At 40.5% G+C, this 21803-nt stretch overlaps 2 protein-coding genes across 5 annotated transcripts in view; both read left to right on the plus strand.

Annotated features, from left to right (window-relative positions):
• LOC144085607 (tumor necrosis factor receptor superfamily member 5-like) overlaps positions 1 to 10939 on the plus strand; it is a 38067-nt gene extending 27128 nt beyond the window's left edge. For 2 of the 4 annotated variants that reach the window (XM_077615193.1, XM_077615276.1), the window contains exons 7-8: positions 40 to 197; positions 10699 to 10939. In XM_077615193.1, the coding sequence (XP_077471319.1) occupies positions 40 to 197; positions 10699 to 10862 (322 nt within the window). In that variant the 3' untranslated portion in view covers positions 10863 to 10939. Of the gene's footprint in view, positions 1 to 39; positions 7818 to 10698 lie in introns of those variants that run through there. The other 2 variants (XM_077615106.1, XM_077615356.1) reach the window with 2 other exon arrangements.
• A 145-nt stretch (positions 10940 to 11084) lies between these two features.
• Positions 11085 to 21803, plus strand: part of prkcz (protein kinase C, zeta) — a 65197-nt gene continuing 54478 nt past the window's right edge. Inside the window, exons 1-4 of the mRNA XM_077615469.1 lie at positions 11085 to 11372; positions 14725 to 14846; positions 18456 to 18545; positions 20146 to 20196. Coding sequence (XP_077471595.1) covers positions 11296 to 11372; positions 14725 to 14846; positions 18456 to 18545; positions 20146 to 20196 — 340 coding nt within the window. The 5' untranslated portion in view covers positions 11085 to 11295. The remainder of the gene's footprint in view (positions 11373 to 14724; positions 14847 to 18455; positions 18546 to 20145; positions 20197 to 21803) is intronic.

Genomic DNA, 21803 nt, shown 5'->3' on the forward strand with positions numbered 1-21803 from the left:
CCATTTCATTTAGTTTTTCTACTTTACTTGTCATTCTAGATGTGATTCTGAAGATCTTCTGATAGATCCTGGAACTATGTCAACTGATGCCAAATGTGGACGAAAACTTTATCGTTTGTTTATTATAGCCTTTGTCGTGTGGCTTTTTTGTGTCTTAGTCATTGGTGTGTGTGTGAAAAAGGGTAACCAGGGGGGGGGGGACAGGAATATCAGGAGAAAACCTACACAAGCCCGGGGAGAACTTTAAAAGTCCACACAGTGAGGACCGACCTGGGATCGAACCTTCGCCGCCAGAATGTGGCCCCTGTGAAATATGAACTGTATTCTTATATTAAATCTTGCACCCTTCTGCACTCTTATGAATTTAGTTACTAGAATAGAATTTTTACTGACACCTACAGCTCAAGGCCTGTCATCACTTTGTATATAACCCACCCCTTCTTCGTGTTCCCGCCTAAAGTTTGTCTCCGCCTAACTTCTATTAAATACCATCCCCGACCGAGCGGACGGCGTATCTGGATGGGGGACCTCGAAGTGGACGCTAGCTTTGTCCGTCCGCTCGCCCCCTTCTTAGGAAGGGGGGGGCTAGCCAAGAACAAAGAGAGAGGAGCGGGCGGCGACCATTTTGAGAGCGGTCGGGATGGGGCCTCCTTTCCAGATAACCTCCATTCGGCCGGGAGTCAAAACTACCACGTGTTTTGCTGCTTCCTCTGTATGAAGATTATTGTCGAGGCAACCCAGCTTTGACATTTTGGTGCCGAAACCCGGGATTCTTCTCTGCTTTCCGGCCACGGCAGATCGACAGAAGGATGGATGGCTTGACGTCGGCTACTCCGGCCTTGAGAGAGGGCGATCTGGCCTGCTGGCCCGGGAACAGATTACGAATTATCCTTTCATACAGAGGAGGCACCAAAAAACGGTAAGGCACTTTTTAAAATTAATTTGTAGAATCCAACCCAGTATAAGTCCCCGTTTCCCTTCGAGGAAGGGAAATGCTTCATTCGTTAAAAAAAAAAGAAAAGTTGCGTATACTCTTCTCTGTGTGTCGGAGATTCTTCTTTCTGTGTGTCGGAAAGGCATTTTTCTGTGTGTCGGAATTATGTTAAATAGTATACAGCACGATAAAAGGCTGTGTGTCGGCCTATCTGCCTGGAAAGCAGACAGAGGAGGAGGTCGCGCCTCCCCGCCAAGGGACTTCGAGGATTGTGTTAAAAATATAGAAGGAATATATTGTTATACAGTGCCAAGATAATGAAAGAGCTCGATATAAAAAAAAAGAAATAGAATAAAACTATAAACGCATGCAAGTAATCTTCATATGAATAGATATATATATATAAGTACGCTATGACGCGTTCATAAACGATATAAGTATGATTGCCGCGAAAAATAGGAGTTTAATCGGCGAAAAAGAATACTTAGACGGATAAAAATAAGTATTTAAGAGAGGGTGCATTGGGACAAGATGGTGGGGGGGGGTTGAAAAGCAGACCGCATGTGAGAGGAAAAATGGCCGAGCCCACAAACAAAGAGAAAAAATGGCGGCGAGCCAACTGAAGTTAAAACTGCCTTTCTTCCCCAGCCCACGTTCCACTAACCCAGGAAGATATATATATATTAGGCCTGTTGAGAAACAGTGCCCCCCCCCCTCTGCTCAGCCCACTCCTCGTGCCAGGCTCCATTCGCAGGGGCCAGGAACACGAGGGGGGGACTGGAATGCAAGAAATCTCAGGTTACATCTCACATTCCACACGATGAGCAAGGAGGAGCAGTGATGAAGAGACATGAGCAGAGAGAGTAATAGAAAGAAAAGAAGAGAGTTAGAGACAGAAAATTGACAATATAACATATTAGTGACAAATTATGGGTCCTCTAATAAACACTGAAATTTATCATTAGGAAATGATTAAGAAATTGCTAATTAGAAGGTTAGTTTCTCTAAATTTTAATTGTGGTAAGAGTGAGCTACAAAAAATGGCTCTTATATTAAATAAACACAATCTTGGAGCAGAATAGCAATTCAACAAGTGCAATTTAACTATTTTAGCAAAAAGAGAATGAATTGCGATTTAGACTTAAGTATTAAGAATTATCCAAAGTATTAGGTAAATTGTACCTGGCCAGTTTTGATAAAATAATTAATTTAGGATAGGCATGATTTCTCTGAGATGGATTAAAGAATCATACATATTCAGTGCACGGGATATGTGTCTTGTTTTGCCCATCAGCAGATGAAATATGCTTTAGCGTGAGTCGTAAGAATGAATGACTATGAGAATATCTCGGATCGCATTAGAATCGAACAATTGATGCCAACCAAACAACATTGACCTATTTCCTTTTAGAATGACTTGCCATGACACAGCGAAAGGTGGTTAGCTGCCAAGAAGCCCCAGGACTGGGGATGGCGCTCTTCACCAGTGATAAAAAAAATTGCAGACCACTGATGTCTGAAAATGAGTGAGCGTGAATGGTTGTTTGTCCCTTTTTGTGTTTTTGATTGGCCGACCACCGAGATATGATCAATCGGTTAGGTATCAAGGTGGAAAATGATTTAGCAAATTGGAATCGATTTCGGAATTCGCCAATAAGCCGTTTTACGGATGGCAACGCCAAATTATGGAAAAATATTTCGTCTAAGGATATTTTTAATGAAAAAGCAGCAGTACTCCAAATGTGAAATTTGAAGTGGAGAAACAAATCTGCTATGCGAAATTTGGGAGCACTGGGAAAAAACAGACAGTGCTTGATACGAAATTCCAAAGTACTATTGATTTATTGTGATAATGGCATCCAAATTGTGTTAACAGAATAATTGACTGAATTGAAAAAAGGTTCCATATTTCGTTATGAAATCATTGCGCCTACATAACGAGGTCAACCGGACAACAAAATATGGACATCCTATTTAGTAGACCATACCAAACGTCATTGTTCACTACACGATTGGAACTAGAGGATGAGGCTAATCTGGCTATCTGCATAAAAGAAAAACTTTAAAGGAACACACTGAATTTGGGTTAGCAGGAGGAGACTGTGGTTCCCAACAGAAAACAGACTGGACCAACGGCGGTCCCGGGAGCCTGGGTGCTCAACACACGTGTTCCTGACCAACCAGCAGACATGAAAATAGCGGGATCCATTTTGTGCACTGTAACAAGGTTCTCTCAGTTGAAACGTATGAGGAGACAGGTAAGATAAACTTTTTGACGTAATCAGACGAAATGGCAAGCACTCCAATATTGATTGGAAAGATTATTGCTCGGGGAGCAATGCTGTAAGCCATAAGGAACTTTTTATATTGGTTTTATTGTCTCCATAAAAAAAAGGAAAGCGTTTCAATTGAGACTAAACCTTCTTACAGATTTTTAAAGTAAACAATTGAGACAAATCTTCTTACAGATTTCTAAAGTAAACAATTAGAGAGAAAATAAACTACAATGGATAGAAATGTAACTAGATTTTAATTTTATGCCTGACTATTGAAAAATATTGATTAAGAACGTTTTATAGGAGATGATTGACAAACTCCAAAGACAATGGGATGTTACATTTGATAAAAAGACTACTAGATTGGGATATTTTGAATTTCAAACAACTTGAGTTTAATATGCAACGCGATACACATTGTTAAATGAATTGGGACTTGATTAGTATGCATTTTATAAGTAATGAGTTTTAATTGCTTTAAAGGATACAATTATGCTAAAATATTAACCTTGACAAACAAGGGGTGATTACAATTTAGTGGGTTCAATTATATTCAGAATTATAAATGTGTGCATTTTGTTTCTGGATATTAATTGATGTGAATTTAACTGTTACAGAGAACGAGAAAGCTGTTTTCCTGGGGAGAAAGCACCCTGGTTTACTTTTTGTGTTTTTCCTATTTTTAGTATGATTAGTTAATTTGTGTAATTAGAGGAAAGGGAAAAACAAATAGGGTTCTTGATCTTAACAAGGAAGCAGTGATCATAATAGAATACCAGCTAGCATTTTTGATTTTGACTGATAAGGCATTTAAATTTTCACAAACTATAGTGATGGAATAAGTAAGATTGTTGCGATTTTTGTTCATTGAGGTATTAAGCCCAACAAAATAGCCGTAAGCAAATGTTAAGCACGTGTTGAAGACAACGACAGTACACAGCAGTATACACAACAACAAAACTGAGCCGATCTCAAGAACAGTCAGCAGACGAACTGTACAAAGCTACCGTGCCTACCAAAAATTTATTCCAAAATTGAGCCATAAATGCCTCAGAAGGGAGGAATGATTTGATGAACAGGTATAAATACCTACTTTTAAAATTTTTGTAGGAACTGTTTAATTTGTTATTTTATTGATCTGTAAAGAACATGGGATCTCCAGAATCATCTGGAGTGACAATGGAGCTCATTTTTCAAACAGCATAGTGCAAAACATGGCAAACAACTGGTAGAACTAGCTTGAGATTAACACTTTTTGAGAGAGTTATTGGAAGACCATTCCAACTTCCTTTATGGGAAGATGACCCATGACGAGAGACTAAGGAAGGAGAGAAACTTATCCAAAGAACATATAAGCTGCCGTGATTTTTGTCTATCTTGCAGGAGGTGGTGTAGCCAGGTGACTGGATCCTGATCCGAGTCATAAAAATGAAGTCCTGGTTCTCTCCACGATGGGAAGACCCATTCGTGGCCCAACTCACCAACCTCCACAGCAGCAAAGATCACTGAAAAGTCAAAGTCGATTCATCAGGTCAAGGTGTTCGAGACAGGTGACTCTGAGTAGGACTGTAAGTCGGACGGTGTCAAAACCCTTGTCCGTGAAGAAACTCATCTGACGTCTACTCACCAGCCACGAGCACCCCTCACTTAACCCTGACCTCCCATAGACTTTGCACCTCTATACAGAAGCCACAGTGAAAGCTGTTGCCATCCACATCACAGTGACTGGACTGTCAGTGACAGCCTGGGCGTATCTGAACGCCCCGCCCACAGAGACTCGAGTTGGAAAACAAGTGCAGGAAACGTCCTGCCTCATCACTGGAAAGGCAGAGCCAAGCGGTCCGCTCTTGGATGGGGTCAGGGGACCCAATCTACATCAACAACATCGGGGTTCCCCACGGCGTACTAGATGAGTATAAACTCGCTGACCAAATTGCACGACTCCAGAACAGGACGGAGGAAGGGTTTGCAGCCATCCATGAACAGTTGTCGGCGACCTCCTTGATGGCCTTCCAGAACAGAATTGCTGTTGACCTGCTCCTGGCAGAGAAAGGTGGCGTGTGCTCCATCTTTGGCGACCAATGCTGCACGTTCATCCCGAACAACACAGCAGCTGACAGGAGTTTAACCAAGGCCCTGGAGGGCCTTCGATCCCTCAACAGCAAGATGAAAGAACAATCTGGAGAATTACTATGAAGAAGACGTGTGGTATAATTTCATGGTGTTCCAGAAAAAACTGATTGTTGCGAATGAAAGTTGTTATGTGTGTAGCCGTATACCCATTTCCACAGATCCTGACATCCTGAATTCACTGGGTCGAGGCGTCACATTTAAATCTGCAGTCGTGCAGATGGTCTAAGATGCATTCCTTTTAAGGAGAGTGAACATAACAGTAAGATATCAAAATCAGTGCAAAATCAGTGCAATTCAAACCACGTGATTCAATCTGGTGCGATGATGTTCCTGTTGACCAAAGGTTGTGGTCCACCCCCACAGAAAATCATGTGTAAAGACATTGAGCTGTTACATGAGTGTTCATTAACCAAACTGTCAAGGCCCTACAGGGTATAGCAGATGATTTAAAAGCCCCTAGGGAGGTTGCAGGACCGATAGTCCTGGATCTGATAACAGCCAAAGATGGAGATGTGTGTGCCATGATGGGAGAACACTGCTGCACCTTCATCCCAGATGAAACCAGTACATTACTCGTGCCGTAGCTGAAATAAAGGCCCTAGTCAACACCATGGCCCAGGATCATTCAGCCGTAGGTGTATCATTGTGGTCGTGGTTAATAACCGGGTCATGATTCTCAATTCTGTTTAAAATTGCAACCTTGCGTTTTTTTGTTATTGTTCTGTATTTTTTCTATGTGTGTAATCCCCTGTATGAAAGTTATGATTCAAATCACAATCCAGCACACGCTAGTAGGTTATAGTGACACAGTATCACCGCATGACAGACCATACTGGAGATTATCGCATTCTTTCGAAGTGTGACGAGTCCTCTATGCAAATGTGTTTGTCTTGATTTAAATATTGGGTTCGCTCATTAAGAGGGACGTAGAGGAATTTTTACCACTGATTACATCATTTCTCGCCTCTGCTTTGACATGTGATTTTGTTATTTTCCATACCCTGTTGAGTAACTGTCAGTGATATTTGTATTCTAGAAACTGGAGGGGAGGGATACAAATTGATATGTTTAATGAAAATTCTTTCAAGTCACAACAGGGGGGAAATGTGAAATATGAACTGTATTCTTATATTTAATCTTGCACCCTTCTGCACTCTTATGAATTGTTACTAGAATAGAATTTTTACTGACACCTACAGGCAAGGCCTGTCATCACTTTGTATATAACCCACCCCTTCTTCGTGTTCCCGCCTAAAGTTTGTCTCCGCCTAACTTCTATTAAATACCATCCCCGACCGAGCGGACGGCGTATCTGGATGGGGGACCTCGAAGTGGACGCTAGCTTTGTCCGTCCGCTCGCCCCCTTCTTAGGAAGGGGGGGGGCTAGCCAAGGGGGCTAGCCAGGAACAAAGAGAGAGGAGCGGGCGGCGACCATTTTGAGAGCGGTCGGGATGGGGCCTCCTTTCCAGATAACCTCCATTCGGCCGGGAGTCAAAACTACCACGTGTTTTGCTGCTTCCTCTGTATGAAGATTATTGTCGAGGCAACCCAGCTTTGACAGCCCCTCATCCACCTGTTATCAAATTAATATTTATACATAGAATTTTAAAAACATATAAATGAATACCTAAATAATGTCTTTCTTGAGCAAGTATTTTTAAATAACTTTCTCTGATCCATAAACAGACTTATTTCTTTTTTCAAATTGAATACTTTAGTTTGGTGACCCCTGCTATACCCCCAACGGACACACTTCCTGGTTGTGCTTACGTTACTTCCTTTTTGAAAGAAAATGATTGTACATTTGTGATATGAAATAATGCAAAATCCTGCTTTGATTTTTTTTGTTTTTTATTTCTTGTTCAAAAGTGTAAACTATTGCAGTAATATGAACCATCGAAAAAAAAAGAGATATTTCAACATTAGAAGCAATTTGGCCACCACAACATCTTACACGGCTGATAAGAAAATTGTAATTTCTGTCATTAAAAAGCATCAGGTTCTCATCAAGATAGACTTATTTCTTTTTTCAAATTGAATACTTTGATGTTTTGGATTTACAAAGTTGTAAAAATTGTAAAATTCTACAATTTTAAGGGTGTGGCTTATACGCGGGGCGGCTTATATGCGAGTAAATACAGTGAGTTATAGTTTTCTCTACAAATCTCAAACGGAATTACAGTTGACAAGATTTCCCAACTATATTGACATGTATTCTTTTTAAAAATAATTAACACTTCTGTCTAGAAGTAAATTACAATAATACAAACTGATTTGTTATGATGTGATAGTCCATAGCTGTACATTATCTTACCGCTTTTAGGATTTATATATGAACCAAAGACGCAAATTCTGCACGCATTATTTTTCATATTGAAAAATAGCGTTCGTGATGCTGAGTGCAAATATTTCTTTGTTTGTATAAGATAAATGCATACAGAAACAAATAAACAACACTGATGATTTCTGTTCAAGTTTGTTTTATTCCTCAGCTTTAGACTTTTGTTGCTCCAGTCGTGTCTTTTGTTTTGATTGTCACATTTATTTTTTTCATTTCATTTTCTGAACCGCTTTATCCTCACTCAGGTTGCGGGGGGTGCTGGAGCTTATCCCAGCTGCCTTCAGACACGAGGCGGGGGACACCCGGAACTGCACACAGGTGGCCCAACCTGGATTCAAATCCAGGTCATTCCACCTGTGTGGAGTTTGCATGTTCTCCCCAGGCCAGCGTGGGTGTTCTCCGGGTACTCCGGTTTCCTACCACATTCCAAATACATGCATGGAAGGCTGATAACACTCTAGATTTCCCCTAGGTATGAGTGTGAGCATGAATGGTTGTTTGTCTCCTTGTGCCCTGCGATTGGCTGGCCACCAATTCAGGGTGTCCCCCACCTCTGGCTCGAAGTCAGCTGGGATAGGCTCCAGCACCCCCACGACCCTAGTGAGGATAAAGCGGTTCAGAAAATGAGATGAGATGAGAAAATGACAAGTAGTATCAGATTCTTGTCCACCTGGCCTTAATCCTCTTTCATTTAAAGACAGTGTTGTGCAACGCCTGTTTGTGTACCTACACCTGCCAAAGCATGCAACATTTTAATCACAGTTTTGCAGTGGTGGACCATCAGGGCCTGCAAGGCCTTCTGTGCTGCCCTAAAAAATATCTGAATCACAGACTGATGTTAATTATGTTTTGTCCATGAATACTTATGGCGTGTGTGTGTACAAATTTTTCAACCTCGGCCCGCGGGCCATATACGGCCCGTTAGGATTTTTAATCCGGCCCGCCGCCGGTGTTGTCCAAATTATAGTAAAAATCAATGTTAGTCTACCATCAATGGCAGCCCGGGAATAAGCACTCTTGGGCGGGCATGGCAGTCCGGGAATAAGCACTCTTGGGCGGGCAGATGTAGCAGAACCGAGCCGTAAAATGACAGCAATCGGGTCAAATCCATCCTAAAACAGCATTTAATGATTAAATACAAATACTGGAGCTCTTTGGACATTAGAACCGAGCCCAGGGAAGTGAATTCCTCGGTAAAATGTCGTGATGTTATCGCGATGGAGGCAAAAAAATGTCCATATTCGTCCATTCGCCAAACGGCTCAAAATGCTCTCAAATTCGGTCAAATCCAGCTGAAGACAGCGTTTAATGATTAAATACAAATACTAGTATTTGTATTTAATCATTAAACTAACAAACACTAGTATTTGTATTTAATCATTAAAGGCTGTTTGAACGAACGTTCATTCGGCGACCTGTCCGTCTGTCAAACGTCCGTCGGCGAAACGTCTTTAGGCGAAACGTCTTTAGGCGAATCATCCTGTCACGACAGGACAGGCTCGACTTTCAGCATTAGCTTCGATGGCGATAGAAAAGAAGGAAAAAAGAAAGGAGGATGGATATTGTGTACAGTTAAAAATGATTTTTGGTGAGTAAAATATGGCTATATTCCTAAAAAATATTTCAATTGTATGAGGTTATTATTGATTATTTTTTATGTGTCGCAGCTGTAGCTGCAGTAGAGGTTTTTTAGCCATAAAATAGTTTTTGCTCAAGGCGTCACTAGGAAATGCACGGACCGCCACTGCTATTATACCACTAGTTATGTGTTACTTTGTTAACAGATGGTGAATTAGAAGAAATAAAACATTTTTTCCAATCCAATATCCTGTTTTTGGTGTTTTTTCAGAGGGTTGGTACGAATTAATTTGTTTTTAGTTCATTTCAATGGGAAACGTTCGTTCGAGTTACGAGAAAATCGACATACAAGCCCAAGCCCGGAACGAATTAAGCTCGTATGTAGAGGTACCACTGTAGATATTTAAACAATGTTCTGCACAAAATGGCCATTCCCACTGTCAATTAGAAACTGCTTCAGGAGTACAGTTGTATTGTTATTGTATTAAAGTTTCTGGTTCCACTTTCACACTTGCTTCTTTCTAGGAGAGATTATATCTGAGAATACAATGGATTATATCAACATAATTTACATTTACAGGAACCCCATTTAATGACACTATATGCCTAGACTGCACTAATGAAACTTTTTCTACTGGGAACTTTACAGTTTGTCAGCCACACAAAAAGTGAGTGAAGCTTCAAATGAATTTAAATTGTTCTTGCATGGATATCACCATTTCATTTAGTTTTTCTATTTTACTTGTCATTCTAGATGCGATTCTGAAGATCTTCTGATATATCCTGGAACTATGTCAACTGATGCCAAATGTGGACGAAAACTTTATCGTTTGTTTATTATAGTCTTTGTCGTGTGGCTTTTTTGTGTCTTGTCATTGTTTGGTGTGTGTGTGAAAAAGGGTAACCAGAATTAAATTTGAATGTGTGGTACGAGAATAAAAACACTTTTTGTGTGTGTCGTATTTGTAATAAAGTGGGGTGCCCCGGTGGATGAGTGGTTAGCACGTCAGCCTCACAGCTCTGGGGTCTTGGGTTCAAATCCAGGTCGGCCCAACTGTGTGGAGTTTGCATGTTCTCCTGGGGCCTGCGTGGGTTTCCTCAGGGTACTCTGGTTTTCTCCCACATTCCAAAAAGATGCATGGTAGGCTGATTGGACACTCTAAATTGCCCCCAGGTATGGGTGTCAGTGTGAATGGTTGTTTGTCTCCTTGTGCCCTGCGATTCATTCAGGGTGTTCCCTTCCTCTGGCCCGGAGTTAGTCACCTCCCGCGACCCTAATGAGGATAAAGTGGTTCAGAAAATGAGAGAGAGAATATTTCTACTGGGCAATGTTTGCACTGGTTTACCTGCATGTCAATCAAAAGAAAAATGTAATAGTAAGCGGGGATGATAGAATAAACTTTAGAGATTTTTTTCTTTACTCCTTGGCTGCCATTGACAGGAATACCAGGAGAAAACCTACACAAGCCCGGGGAGAACTTTCAAAGTCCACACAGTGAGGACCGACCTGGGATCGAACCTTCGCCGCCAGAATGTGGCCCCTCATCCACCCGTTATCAAATTAATATTTATACATATAATTTTAAAAACATATAAATGAATACCTAAATAATGTCTTTCTTGAGCAAGTATTTTTAAATAACTTTCTCTGATCCATAAACAGGTGATTTTGTCTACCGTTACCATGGCAAACTGTAACTCAAGTAGTTGTCAGGTGGCCAAGCAGCGAGTTTATTTCAAACTAAAGGTGGTAAAATTAATTCCGCCCGGTTGTTTATTGCCTTCGCAAAGCTTATATTTTATATTGAAAGGTCTATCCGGAACCATCTGATGTAACAACTAAAGTTTGACTCATGCGGTTGCGAAACTCCCAATGTTATCTCAACCCAAGAAACTTTCAAGTCGTACGCTAAGTTTACATTCCTGTTTGTCACGGATAAAACTTATATTTATCTTCTAAAATTAGCGATCGGTAGTCCACTACCGAAAGCTGGTTGAACCGGCCTTTCTTGGAAGCCTGGCAAAACTGTACAATGCATATGCTAGCGTCAAACGGATCCATAATGGACCTGGAGTCCGAGTCGGTAAAAATTAAAGCGCACTACTGCGGGTAAGTAGCACGCAAAATCTATTTAAATTGTGAGAGTAAAAGAAGAAAAGTTGCGATTAGGTTTCTGTCTGGTAATTGTAGAGATACACCTGTTGAACACTGTTAATGTGTTTTTTGATATGTTTGATCTTTTCAGTGTTTGACTGCCATTATCGACAATTGACGTCCAATCCAATTGAATTGACATGGTCGACCATCCTCCTCCCTATTCGAATAGTTTGGACGTCTACCACTGTCAAACTAATATATATACACTTAGTAGAAGGTTGAAAAGAGTCACGTGATTGGAGGTCTATCATCGCAATAGCAGTGAAATAGTTATTAAGTATGTGAATTGGAAACACATTCTGTACATGTCTTCTTTTGTCTGGTCAGGCTTTGTGTTATAGCTGAATGTATTTTATTTACTTATAATTGTGGGTGTCGGTGCTTTGCTCCCAAGACTTAACTCTGGAATGTACTGTAGTATTTAATTCTCAAGTCAGCTGGCTTTTTAAAAATCACATCACTGTCTTTTGGAGAAAAATGAAAAATTGTTGCAAAACATGAATAGCAGGAATCCATGTGGTTAATTTAAGCTTGTCAGACACACACCCTCATTTTTTCAAGGGATGACATGTGCATTCAAGATGATAGGTTTAAACAAAGGAATATAGAACGTGCCAAGTAAAGTGCTAGGAATGCATGGGAATGCTGTGCATCTTTTGATGATATTATTGTGAAGTTCTGTTTATTTATGCAATTCCGAGAGTCCTTCATTGTGACCCACACTTAGAAAACTAGTACATAATATGATGGAGGAGACTCCTAATTGTCAGATGAGAACTGGTTATTTTTTTACTTGTTGGCCAGCTAGCGTAAACCACACGTGATAAGAGAAGTAATCACACTCCATTTTGTCACCATATGTGGGAAGCAGACCTGTATATTGTGGACACCACTTTGCAGTCTTTGTAATTTTTGTTGCCTCTGTGCAGCATTCTTTATCTTAGATTTATATTAGATTAGAGTGTGGAAACGAACTCGTAACATAACATAAACTAATTCAAATGAACTTGGATTACAATGCAGACACACTCAATAATAAGTTTAATCGAACCTAACACTAAACTTAATTCTAGTTTTGTTTGACATTTTGATACCTTTCTTCTCCCGGGTTGGCTCTTTTTGCCCCGCCTCCACACTGACTTTCAGTCAATATCGAGGGTTGTTTGAGTTTGTATTCCCTTCAAAATATTCCGAAAATTATGCACACAAATGTCCTCACGATAGGATAACGCACGAGCACTTGCCAACGAGAAGTAGGATATACGCCATTCACACTGACTAACGGGAAAAAAAACACTGAAAAAATGCAACGCTCCGCCCAGTGCTCGCAGAGACATTACAAAGAGGGAGTTGCAACCAGAGACATTACACGAGGGAGTTGCGGGGAGAGAGACAGTGCCCATGATGTTCTTATGAGCAGCATCTCGCGTCCGCTGTCTGCTCGTATATCAAAATTTGTCTCCTATCTCAAGATAAATATTTGCCCGAAATTTTACTCGTATCTCGAATTGCTCGTATGTCGGGCCACTCGTATGTCAAGGTACCACTGTATGTCAAACCTTTTCAATTAAAGGATCACTTAATCAATACAAAAATGACTGCTGAGCAATATAAATGTTTTTTTAATACAAGACACTGAGCACATTTAAGGTCTGGTGTTGTTTGTGCCGATACAACAATACTGCAGGGTGCTCTGGCATTGGAATGTGGCCTCAAAGGTCATTTCCATCAATTTTCTACAATTTATAATGTTTAGGTTCCCGGGTGAGCAGGAGCCTAATTGCAGCTTTTCACCGGTCTCACAATAGGGTACCTATCTAGGCTTACATTGGCGAAGTGCAGTAAATCATTTGAAATACCTTCCATGTTGTTGTTATTGGTGAAATAAATGAAAATCCGTGGGAATTAGTTTTACATGATTTAATATGCTAAAAATAATAGGATAAATAACATGAGATTGCTTTAACTTTCTTGAAGCATTATAATGAATCCAAGAAAATTTTGAGGTGTAATATCTAAGAGTTCTCTACTCTTTTACTATTCATTATTGGCCCTAATATTTTAATATTCATTCATTTATCATCCGTACTGCGTATCCTCACAATGGTTGTGGGGGCTGCTGGACTCAGCGGACTTCGGGTAAAAGCCCTACTACACCTCGCCCGGTCGCCAGACAGCCACAGGGCACACAGAGAAACAGACAAACATTCGCAAGCCCAATCATACCACCACCAAGAGGGAATTGATCCCACGCTTGCCCGCACTAAACTCAGGCTAGTGAACCCCTACACCATTGGGTGACTTATTTTCTATTTTTTTTTTTTATTAATAGAATGTTTATTTCGGTGTACTCAACTATGGTTACTTGCACTAGGAGTATGTGTACTTACGTGGACTTGTCCTGCTAACTTTAAAGATAGCGGGTGATTGATCATGACAGCATGATCATTGGATTGAGAAGGTTAATTTACAAAGAAGCGAACCGATGGTGCAGTGGTTCCTCTGGCTGATTTCAGTACAGGCAGCTTGGTTTTCGATTTGGTGGCGTCGTAATTCTAAGTGCGAATGGTGGTCTGCCTCTTTGTGATCCCTTGTACAACTGACTGGCGACCAGTCTTGTGTGTGCTCAGCTGGGATAGGTTCCAGCACTCACGACCCTGACAAGGACAAGCAGTATTGAAAATGAATGGATATACAAAGCAGAACATTTCGTGCAGTAAGAAAAATGTTTCCTACATATTTTAAAATAGCACCTGATCAGTATTCGTCCATTCTACAACACTATCAAATACCATTTTCAAGTTTCATTACAATATGGGACAGAGCGCGTGGCTTTTAAGATCCACATGGGATGCACACTTTTTTTCTGTTAATATGGGATGTGGCAGTGAATCATTGCTTGTGGTCAAGTTGCTATGACAGTGCAGTTAAAATGGAATTGAAACAATGGATTTTCGGGATCAAAGATCATTTTATTGGTAGCCACAATATGCTAGTTACATACTTACACATGACTAATTCGCTTGAATTTTGCACGCCCTACAATATAGCACTAGTACTCAACACCAGTACAAGGGTCACATTCTTGCTACCACTCTATTGTTTTTAGTTGTATATAATGTACTTCTACAGGAGGTCCTGAGTATAAAGGTAGTAGTACATGCCAAATTGACAACTGTTTTTAATTGCCATAGTCAACTAACAAGCCAAGAACTGACAATAGAATATTGGGAGGTTACTTTAAGTACATTCTACGTGACCTGTGGTCCACTCAACCAAGTGGCTCGACTGTGTTTGTGTGCAGAGACATGTTGATAACAGACCTGGCTGCCACTTTAACCTTTGTGGAGCTTTGTGAAGAGGTGAGAATGATGTGCAGCCTCACCAGACAGCAGCCCTTCACACTCAAGTGGATTGATGATGAAGGTTGGTGTTCACAGTGAAATAGTGCCTAGGTTTTGCTATATTTTCCTTAAAGCAAGTGCATTGTTAATAAAGTAAATGCCACCATAACTGTGCATAATTTGTTGTCATTGTTATATTGAGAGCACACAGCCACAAATAATAATGGATGTCTATGTATACAGTGGTACCTCGAGATACGAGCTTAACGCGTTCCGGGACTGAGCTCGTATGTCGATTTTCTCGTAACTCAAACGAACGTTTCCCATAAAAATGAACTAAAAACTAATTAATTCATTCCAACCCTCTGAAAAAACGCCAAAAACAGGGTAATGGATTGGAAAAACATTTTTATTTGTTCTAATTTGCCATCTATTAACAAAGTAACAAATAACTAGTGGTTTAATAGCACTAAAATGTATGTAATATTATTAAAATTAGACGGACTTCGCAGGGGGGAGAGAGAGAGAGGCACAGAGAGAGGGGGTAGAGGGGGGTACTTTTTGCACGGCAACGCGCTCGTAACATAACATAAACAAATTTAAATGAACTTGGATTACGATGCAGACACTCAAAAATAAATTTAATTTAACCTTACACTAAACTTAATTCTAATTTTGTTTTAAATTTTGATACCTTTCTTCTCCCGGCCCGGTTGGCTCTATTTGCCCCGCCTCCGCCCTGACTTTCAAATGCAACCTATCAAGTGTTGGCTGCTTTTGTATTCCCCTCAAAAGAGTCCGAAAATGATGCACACAAATGTCCTCACAATAGGATAACGCACGACCACTTGCCAACGAGAAGTAGGATATACGCCATTCGCACTGACTAACGGGAAAAAAAACACTGAAAAAATGCAACGCTCCGCCCAGTGCTTGCAGAGACATTACACGAGGGAGTTGCGACCAGAGAGACATTACACGAGGGAGTTGTGGGGAGAGAGACAGTGCCCATGATGTTCTTATGAGCAGCCTCTCGCGTCCGCTGTCTGCTTGTATATCAAAATTTGTCTCGTATCTCAAGATAAATATTTGCCCAAAATTTTACTCGTATCTCAAATTGCTCATATGTCATGGCACTCGTATGTCGAGGTACCACTGTTTATTAATTTCTGAGACTGTCTAAAATACCAAATGATTACCGTATTTTCTCGCATATTGACTGCCTCTGCGTATAAGTCGCACCTTTAAAATTGCCTTAAAATCGTAGTATGGCGCCCCCTGATTCACAATTTTCACCTCCATATTCATGCTTTTAATATTTTAAAATGTGTTACTTTGAAGGTAATATCTTAAGAAAAATAATCGCACATTGTATTTCTGAGCTACTGTATGAATCGAAAGGATCGTCTGCTGGATTGCACATTCCGAAAGGTTGTGCCTGCACATGGACAAATAACAAAAGGGAAGTCACGTGAGCAGTACAACCAGGAAGTGTGTCCGTGTCTCTGGATGCAATAATAGCATGAGATACACATTACGCAGGTATCAAGGCTGATATTTTAATTATCGACCGCAAGACCTTCGATCAGCCTTAATGACTATTGGGAACTATTGTATCCTCTGGGACAAAGAGAAAAAGCACCATCCTGATTATCAGGCCAAAATTGATAAGCCATTACAGTGGTACCTTGTCACACGACCGCTCGTCATTCAATATTGTCGTCTTACGACGGAAATTTCGATCGAATAATTTCCCCGTCATGCGATCAAAATTTTGTGATGCGACCAAGCCTTTTTTGCGTGTATCTTTCGTGTATAACAATTTCTACGAGCACTGAACAATTAATTCAGACGAGTTTCTCATACGCATCGACCAGGAAACGCACAACGCGCATGCGCGGGCAAAAAGAGGGCTTTCTGGGTAATGAAGTATACTCGTGCACACAACCCCGATAGGCAATGGCACTCTTTCTCAGAATGAAACTTCATTACCCACAATCAATACGTGGGTAAGCTGAGCTGTTGCATTTCCTGTTATTTCTATTATCTAATACGAGGAGTATTATATTACTTCTCGTTCGCTGCTCCTAAGAACATCAGCGGCACTGGCTCGCAATTCCCTGTTTGTAATATTTCTGGTCGCAACTCTCTCTCATAGGCGCCGTTCAAAGCGGTTGCAACCAGAGCCATTTCAACGAGGGAGTTGCGATCCGGTCTTTATGAGCAGCGGAGCGATCGCTAAAATGTACTATAAGACTATTTCTCGTTGGCAAGTGGTCGTGGGTTATCCTATTGTGAGGACATTTGTGTGAATCATTTTCGGAATATTTTTAAGGGAATACGTAGTACAACAGCAAACAGCCCATCGATAGCGAACGTGAGGGTGGAGGCGTGGCAAACCGCCAACCCGGAAAACGAAGGTAACAAAAGATTACAACAAAATTAGAATTCAGTTTTGTGTAAAGTTACATTAAACGTATGTTTGAGTGTCTGTATATATTAATCCAAGTTAATTTAAATGTGTTTGTTCCGTTTACGAGTGCGTTGTCGTGGAAACAAAAACGAACCCCACCCCCCCACGCCCCCAAACGTCTCTGTCTCCCGTCGGCGAAATCCGCCCAATTTTAGTTAGATTAAACACATTTTATTACTATTAAACCACTAGTTATGTGTTACTTTGTTAATAGATGGCGAATTAGAAGAAATAAAACATTTTTTCCAATCCAATATCCTGTTTTTGGTGTTTTTTCAGAGAGTTGGAACGAATTAATTTGTTTTCCATTCATTTCAATGGGAAACGTCCGCTCGAGTTACGAGAATCTCGTCATACGATCTCAGTCTCGGAACGGATTACGATCGTATGTCGAGGTACCACTGTATCTGCAATTGAACTTGTGTGTGAATGTGTAGTGCTCAGTAGCAATAGTATTTAGCAAGGTTCTGAAGGTACTTTTAATCATGAAAGTTAAATGAAGGTTTCAGAGCAACTGATGCTGCCATTTACAAACACCCCCCCCCCAGAGACGTCTCTGCCTTTTCCAGCCAGACAATGCCATGCTACATTGTGCAAGTGCTACAACAGTGTGGCTTTGTCGTGAGGGTGGTGAAGCACAAAACAAAACAATGGCGACCTAGGATTATTCATTCATTTTCTGAACCACTTTATCCTCACTAGGGTCGTGGGGGGTGCTGGAGCCTATTCCAGCTGACTTGGGCCAGAACCGGTGGCCAGCCGATCGTAGGGCACAAGGAGACGGACAAGCATTTACGCTCACACTCATACTTTGGGGGAATTTAGAGTGTCCAATCAGCCTACCATTCATGTTTTTGGAATGTGGGAGGAAACCGGAGTACCCAGAGAAAACCCACACAGGCCCGGGGAGAACATGCAAACAACTCCACACAGGTGGAACAACTGGATTTGAACTCAGGATCCCAGAGTTGTGAGGCCGACGCGCTAACCACTTGAGCCACCGCGCCGCATTTAGGATTATTAAGCAGCTAAATTGTACATCAGGCACAATGTAAAACAATTTCATCTATGAAGCTTCAACAATTCATAACATAGTGGTAAATTTGACCCTGTCCCAGCTTTTTTTAGAACATGTTCCAAGCATCTAATTGCAACTGAGAAGCGAGCCTTGTAGCCCAGCAAGATTAGAAGTCATTCTGGTTGCTTTTATGTTTTCAGGAGACCCTTGTACCATATCATCTCCACTGGAACTTGAGGAGGCATTTCGAATTTATAATCGAAACAAAAGCTATGGACTGCTGTTGCATGGTAAGATAACTGAATTTAGTGAATCTTAGCCTTTGTAAAATACCAACTAACACATTATTAAAGTTAAATCTACGTCTTTTAATTCAGTAATCCAAGAGGAGTACTTTATAAGTAAATTCTATAATTTGTTCCACAGTCCTCACACAACTACCAACTAAACCCTTTAAAATTGGACAAAATGTACCAATTTGGTAAGAAAGATGTGAGAAACACACACACACACGAGAGAAAATGATCATAAAATTATTTATTAATGTCTTAAAATGAATACACAAAATCTACTCGTGTTGAAACGCAGGGGAACAAGAGGAAGCTAACAGTAGGCAACATAGAGAGACCGCACATACACATGAACACACATCTAAAAAACACCGCATTAAGAATTCAATCAACAACATTATTCATTCATTCATCTTCTAAATCACGCATCCTAGAAAGGGTTGCGGGGGTTGCTGGAGCCTAATGCAGCTGACTTCGGGTGAAAGACAGACTACACCCTAGATTGGTCGCCAGTCAGCCAAAAGGCAAACGGAGGGACAAACGACTATGCGTACTTACAATTATACCGCACCAGGGGGAATCGAGCCTGCACTTGGTCGCGCCAAAGTCAGGCGAGTGAACCCCTACACCACGAGGCGGCTATTTAATAACATTAATCAACAACAAACATTAACGTTTTATGATTTCTTTGGAATATAATTTTATTAGTCGCTATCGGTTCTTACCTGCTTTGATTTAACTTTCCCTTCTGCAGTGCTGGTTGACAGACATTTTGGAAAAAAACTATCCAAAGACGATTGCCTCTGAGAACTTTTAATAATGTTTCTATAGGGCAACAAACAAACGTTGTCATGTGATCACACGACCCGTGAAGACTTTTGGGATGTGTTTTTTCGACAAATACAGAAAGTTCCTGAAATTTCTCCAGCATTTCTTTTGTTTTTGCTGTTGGAATGGTCGCTGCTCCCTCCTCGTCCGCCTTCTCGTTATATTGCTCCTAAATTGCTGAGTTCGTTTTATGCTCCCCGCTGACCAATTCTTTTCATTCGGGCTGGAAATTTTCTTGGGAGGCATGATGATTAAAACAGAAGGAGCTGCTTTATCCACACTTGGAAAAACTTAACAAAAAACACCGTCAGAACTACGTGACAACAAATAACAGTCAAAAGTACAGAAGAGAATCTTGAAAAATCGATGGCTGTTGTTAGACCGCCAATGAGAGCCCAGTAGAGTGTAGCAAGGTTATAATGTGAGAATCGATGCATCCGCCACAATTTCAAAATAAAATAATTGAAATGCATTTAATTTTGGGGGGATTTTGTAACTTGAATCTTTGTCGTATCTCGAGGGACTAATTTGCTTTCGTAACCTGAAAATTTTGTACCTAGAGACATTCGTAATTAGAGTTATGACTGTATTCTTCACTTATTGCTGTTTTTCAGAGATATATATTCAGCCAACGTTTCATTTGCTGATTCTTTAGTCATGTGAGGATCACGTGAATCCTGATTTTCCCAATAGAATATGTTGCACATCTGTTGGGTGGATAAAGGGGAAAGTAAAATATTGACTTTCTCACTCACTCTGCTTTCCTACACAGTCTTCCCAAGTATTCCGGAGAAGCCTGGAATGCCATGCCCTGGAGAGGACAGTGAGTTGAGCACTTATCTTTTCATAGCTGAGCTTGGACATGGAAATGTGGTTTATACAAACATACAGTTTCGACAGCTACGCTTGGCTCAAGGATAGATTTCCAGTATTTGTTTCTTCTTTGTCAAGTGATTTTTAACAGAAACCGTTCATGTTTAGATTGAAGACTGGGTTTCTCATTCAGTGACATACATCTTAAAGGTTTTAACTAAATAAAGTAAACAATACCTCCATACTCATTTAGGTACGTTAAATGCATGTAATAATATGGCTTTGTTATCGTACTAATAGTATGATAATCTCCTAGTACTATTAATTTCTTTGGCCCTAATATTCCGTCGTGAATTGCCGCTGTTGAGTGAGGCTTCCTTAATATTTAGCGATGTAAACAAAGTCTGAGCTCCTTTTATTTTGTTACTTACGGTAACTGGTCATTTGGATTTGGATTTTAGCTAAATATCAAGTTTCACCCATGTGTGTGTGTGTGTATATATACAGTGGTACCTCGAGGTACGAGCTTAATTTGTTCCGGGACTGAGCTCGTATGTCGATTTACTTGTAACTCAAATGAACGTTTCCCATAGAAATGAACTAAAAACTAATTAATTCATTCCAACCTTCTGAAAAAACACCCAAAACAGGATATTGGATTGGAAAAACATTTTTATTTGTTCTAATTCGCCATCTATTAACAAAGTAACAAATAACTAGTGGTTTAATAGAACTAAAATGTGTTTAATAGTACTAAAGTTAGATAGATTTCGCGGAGGGGAGAGAGAGGGGGGGACTGTTTGCACGGCAACGCGCTCATAACTTAACATAAACAAATTTAAATGAACTTGGATTATGATGCAGATACACTCAAAAATAAGTTTAATCTAACCTTACACTAAACTTAATTCTAATTTTGTTTTAAATTTTGATACATTTCTTCTCCCGGCCGGGTTGGCTCTATTTGCCCCGCCTCCACCCTAACTTTCAGACGGAACCTATCGAGGGTTGTTTGCTTTTGTCTTCCGTTCAAAATATTCCCAAAATGATGCACACAAATGTCCTCACAATAGGATAACGCACGACCACTTGCCAACGAGAAGTAGTCTCATATTAGCGATCGCTCCGCCAACGGGAGCTAACGGGTTAACGGGGAGAAAAAAACACTGAAAAAATGCAATGCTCCGCCCAGTGCTCGTAGAGACATTACACGAGGGAGTTGCGACCAGAGAGACAGTGCCCATGATGTTCTCATGAGTAGCCTCTCGCGTCCGCTGTATGCTCGTATATCAAAATTTGTCTCATATCTCAAGATAAACATTTGCCCGAACTTTTTCTCATATCTCAAATTGGTCGTTTGTCGGGGCACTCGTATGTCGAGGTACCACTGTATATATAAAATCCCTAACACTGAAAAAAGTGACTGTAACATTTTCAGGTTTGGCGCTAAATGTGACAAAATGTTACCATAATGTTCAGCATCTCCATGTTTACAAATGGCACCCCGTACTTACAGTGCAAAAAATACAGTATGCATTTGTTGTATATGTTTATGACTGGGGAGGTATTTAAAGCACCTAATTGGCGAAAGCAACAATTAATTTCTTTGGACGCTGT

Source organism: Stigmatopora argus, chromosome 1 (genome assembly GCF_051989625.1).
Source record: "Stigmatopora argus isolate UIUO_Sarg chromosome 1, RoL_Sarg_1.0, whole genome shotgun sequence".
In the NCBI taxonomy this organism is placed as follows: Eukaryota; Metazoa; Chordata; class Actinopteri; order Syngnathiformes; family Syngnathidae; genus Stigmatopora; species Stigmatopora argus.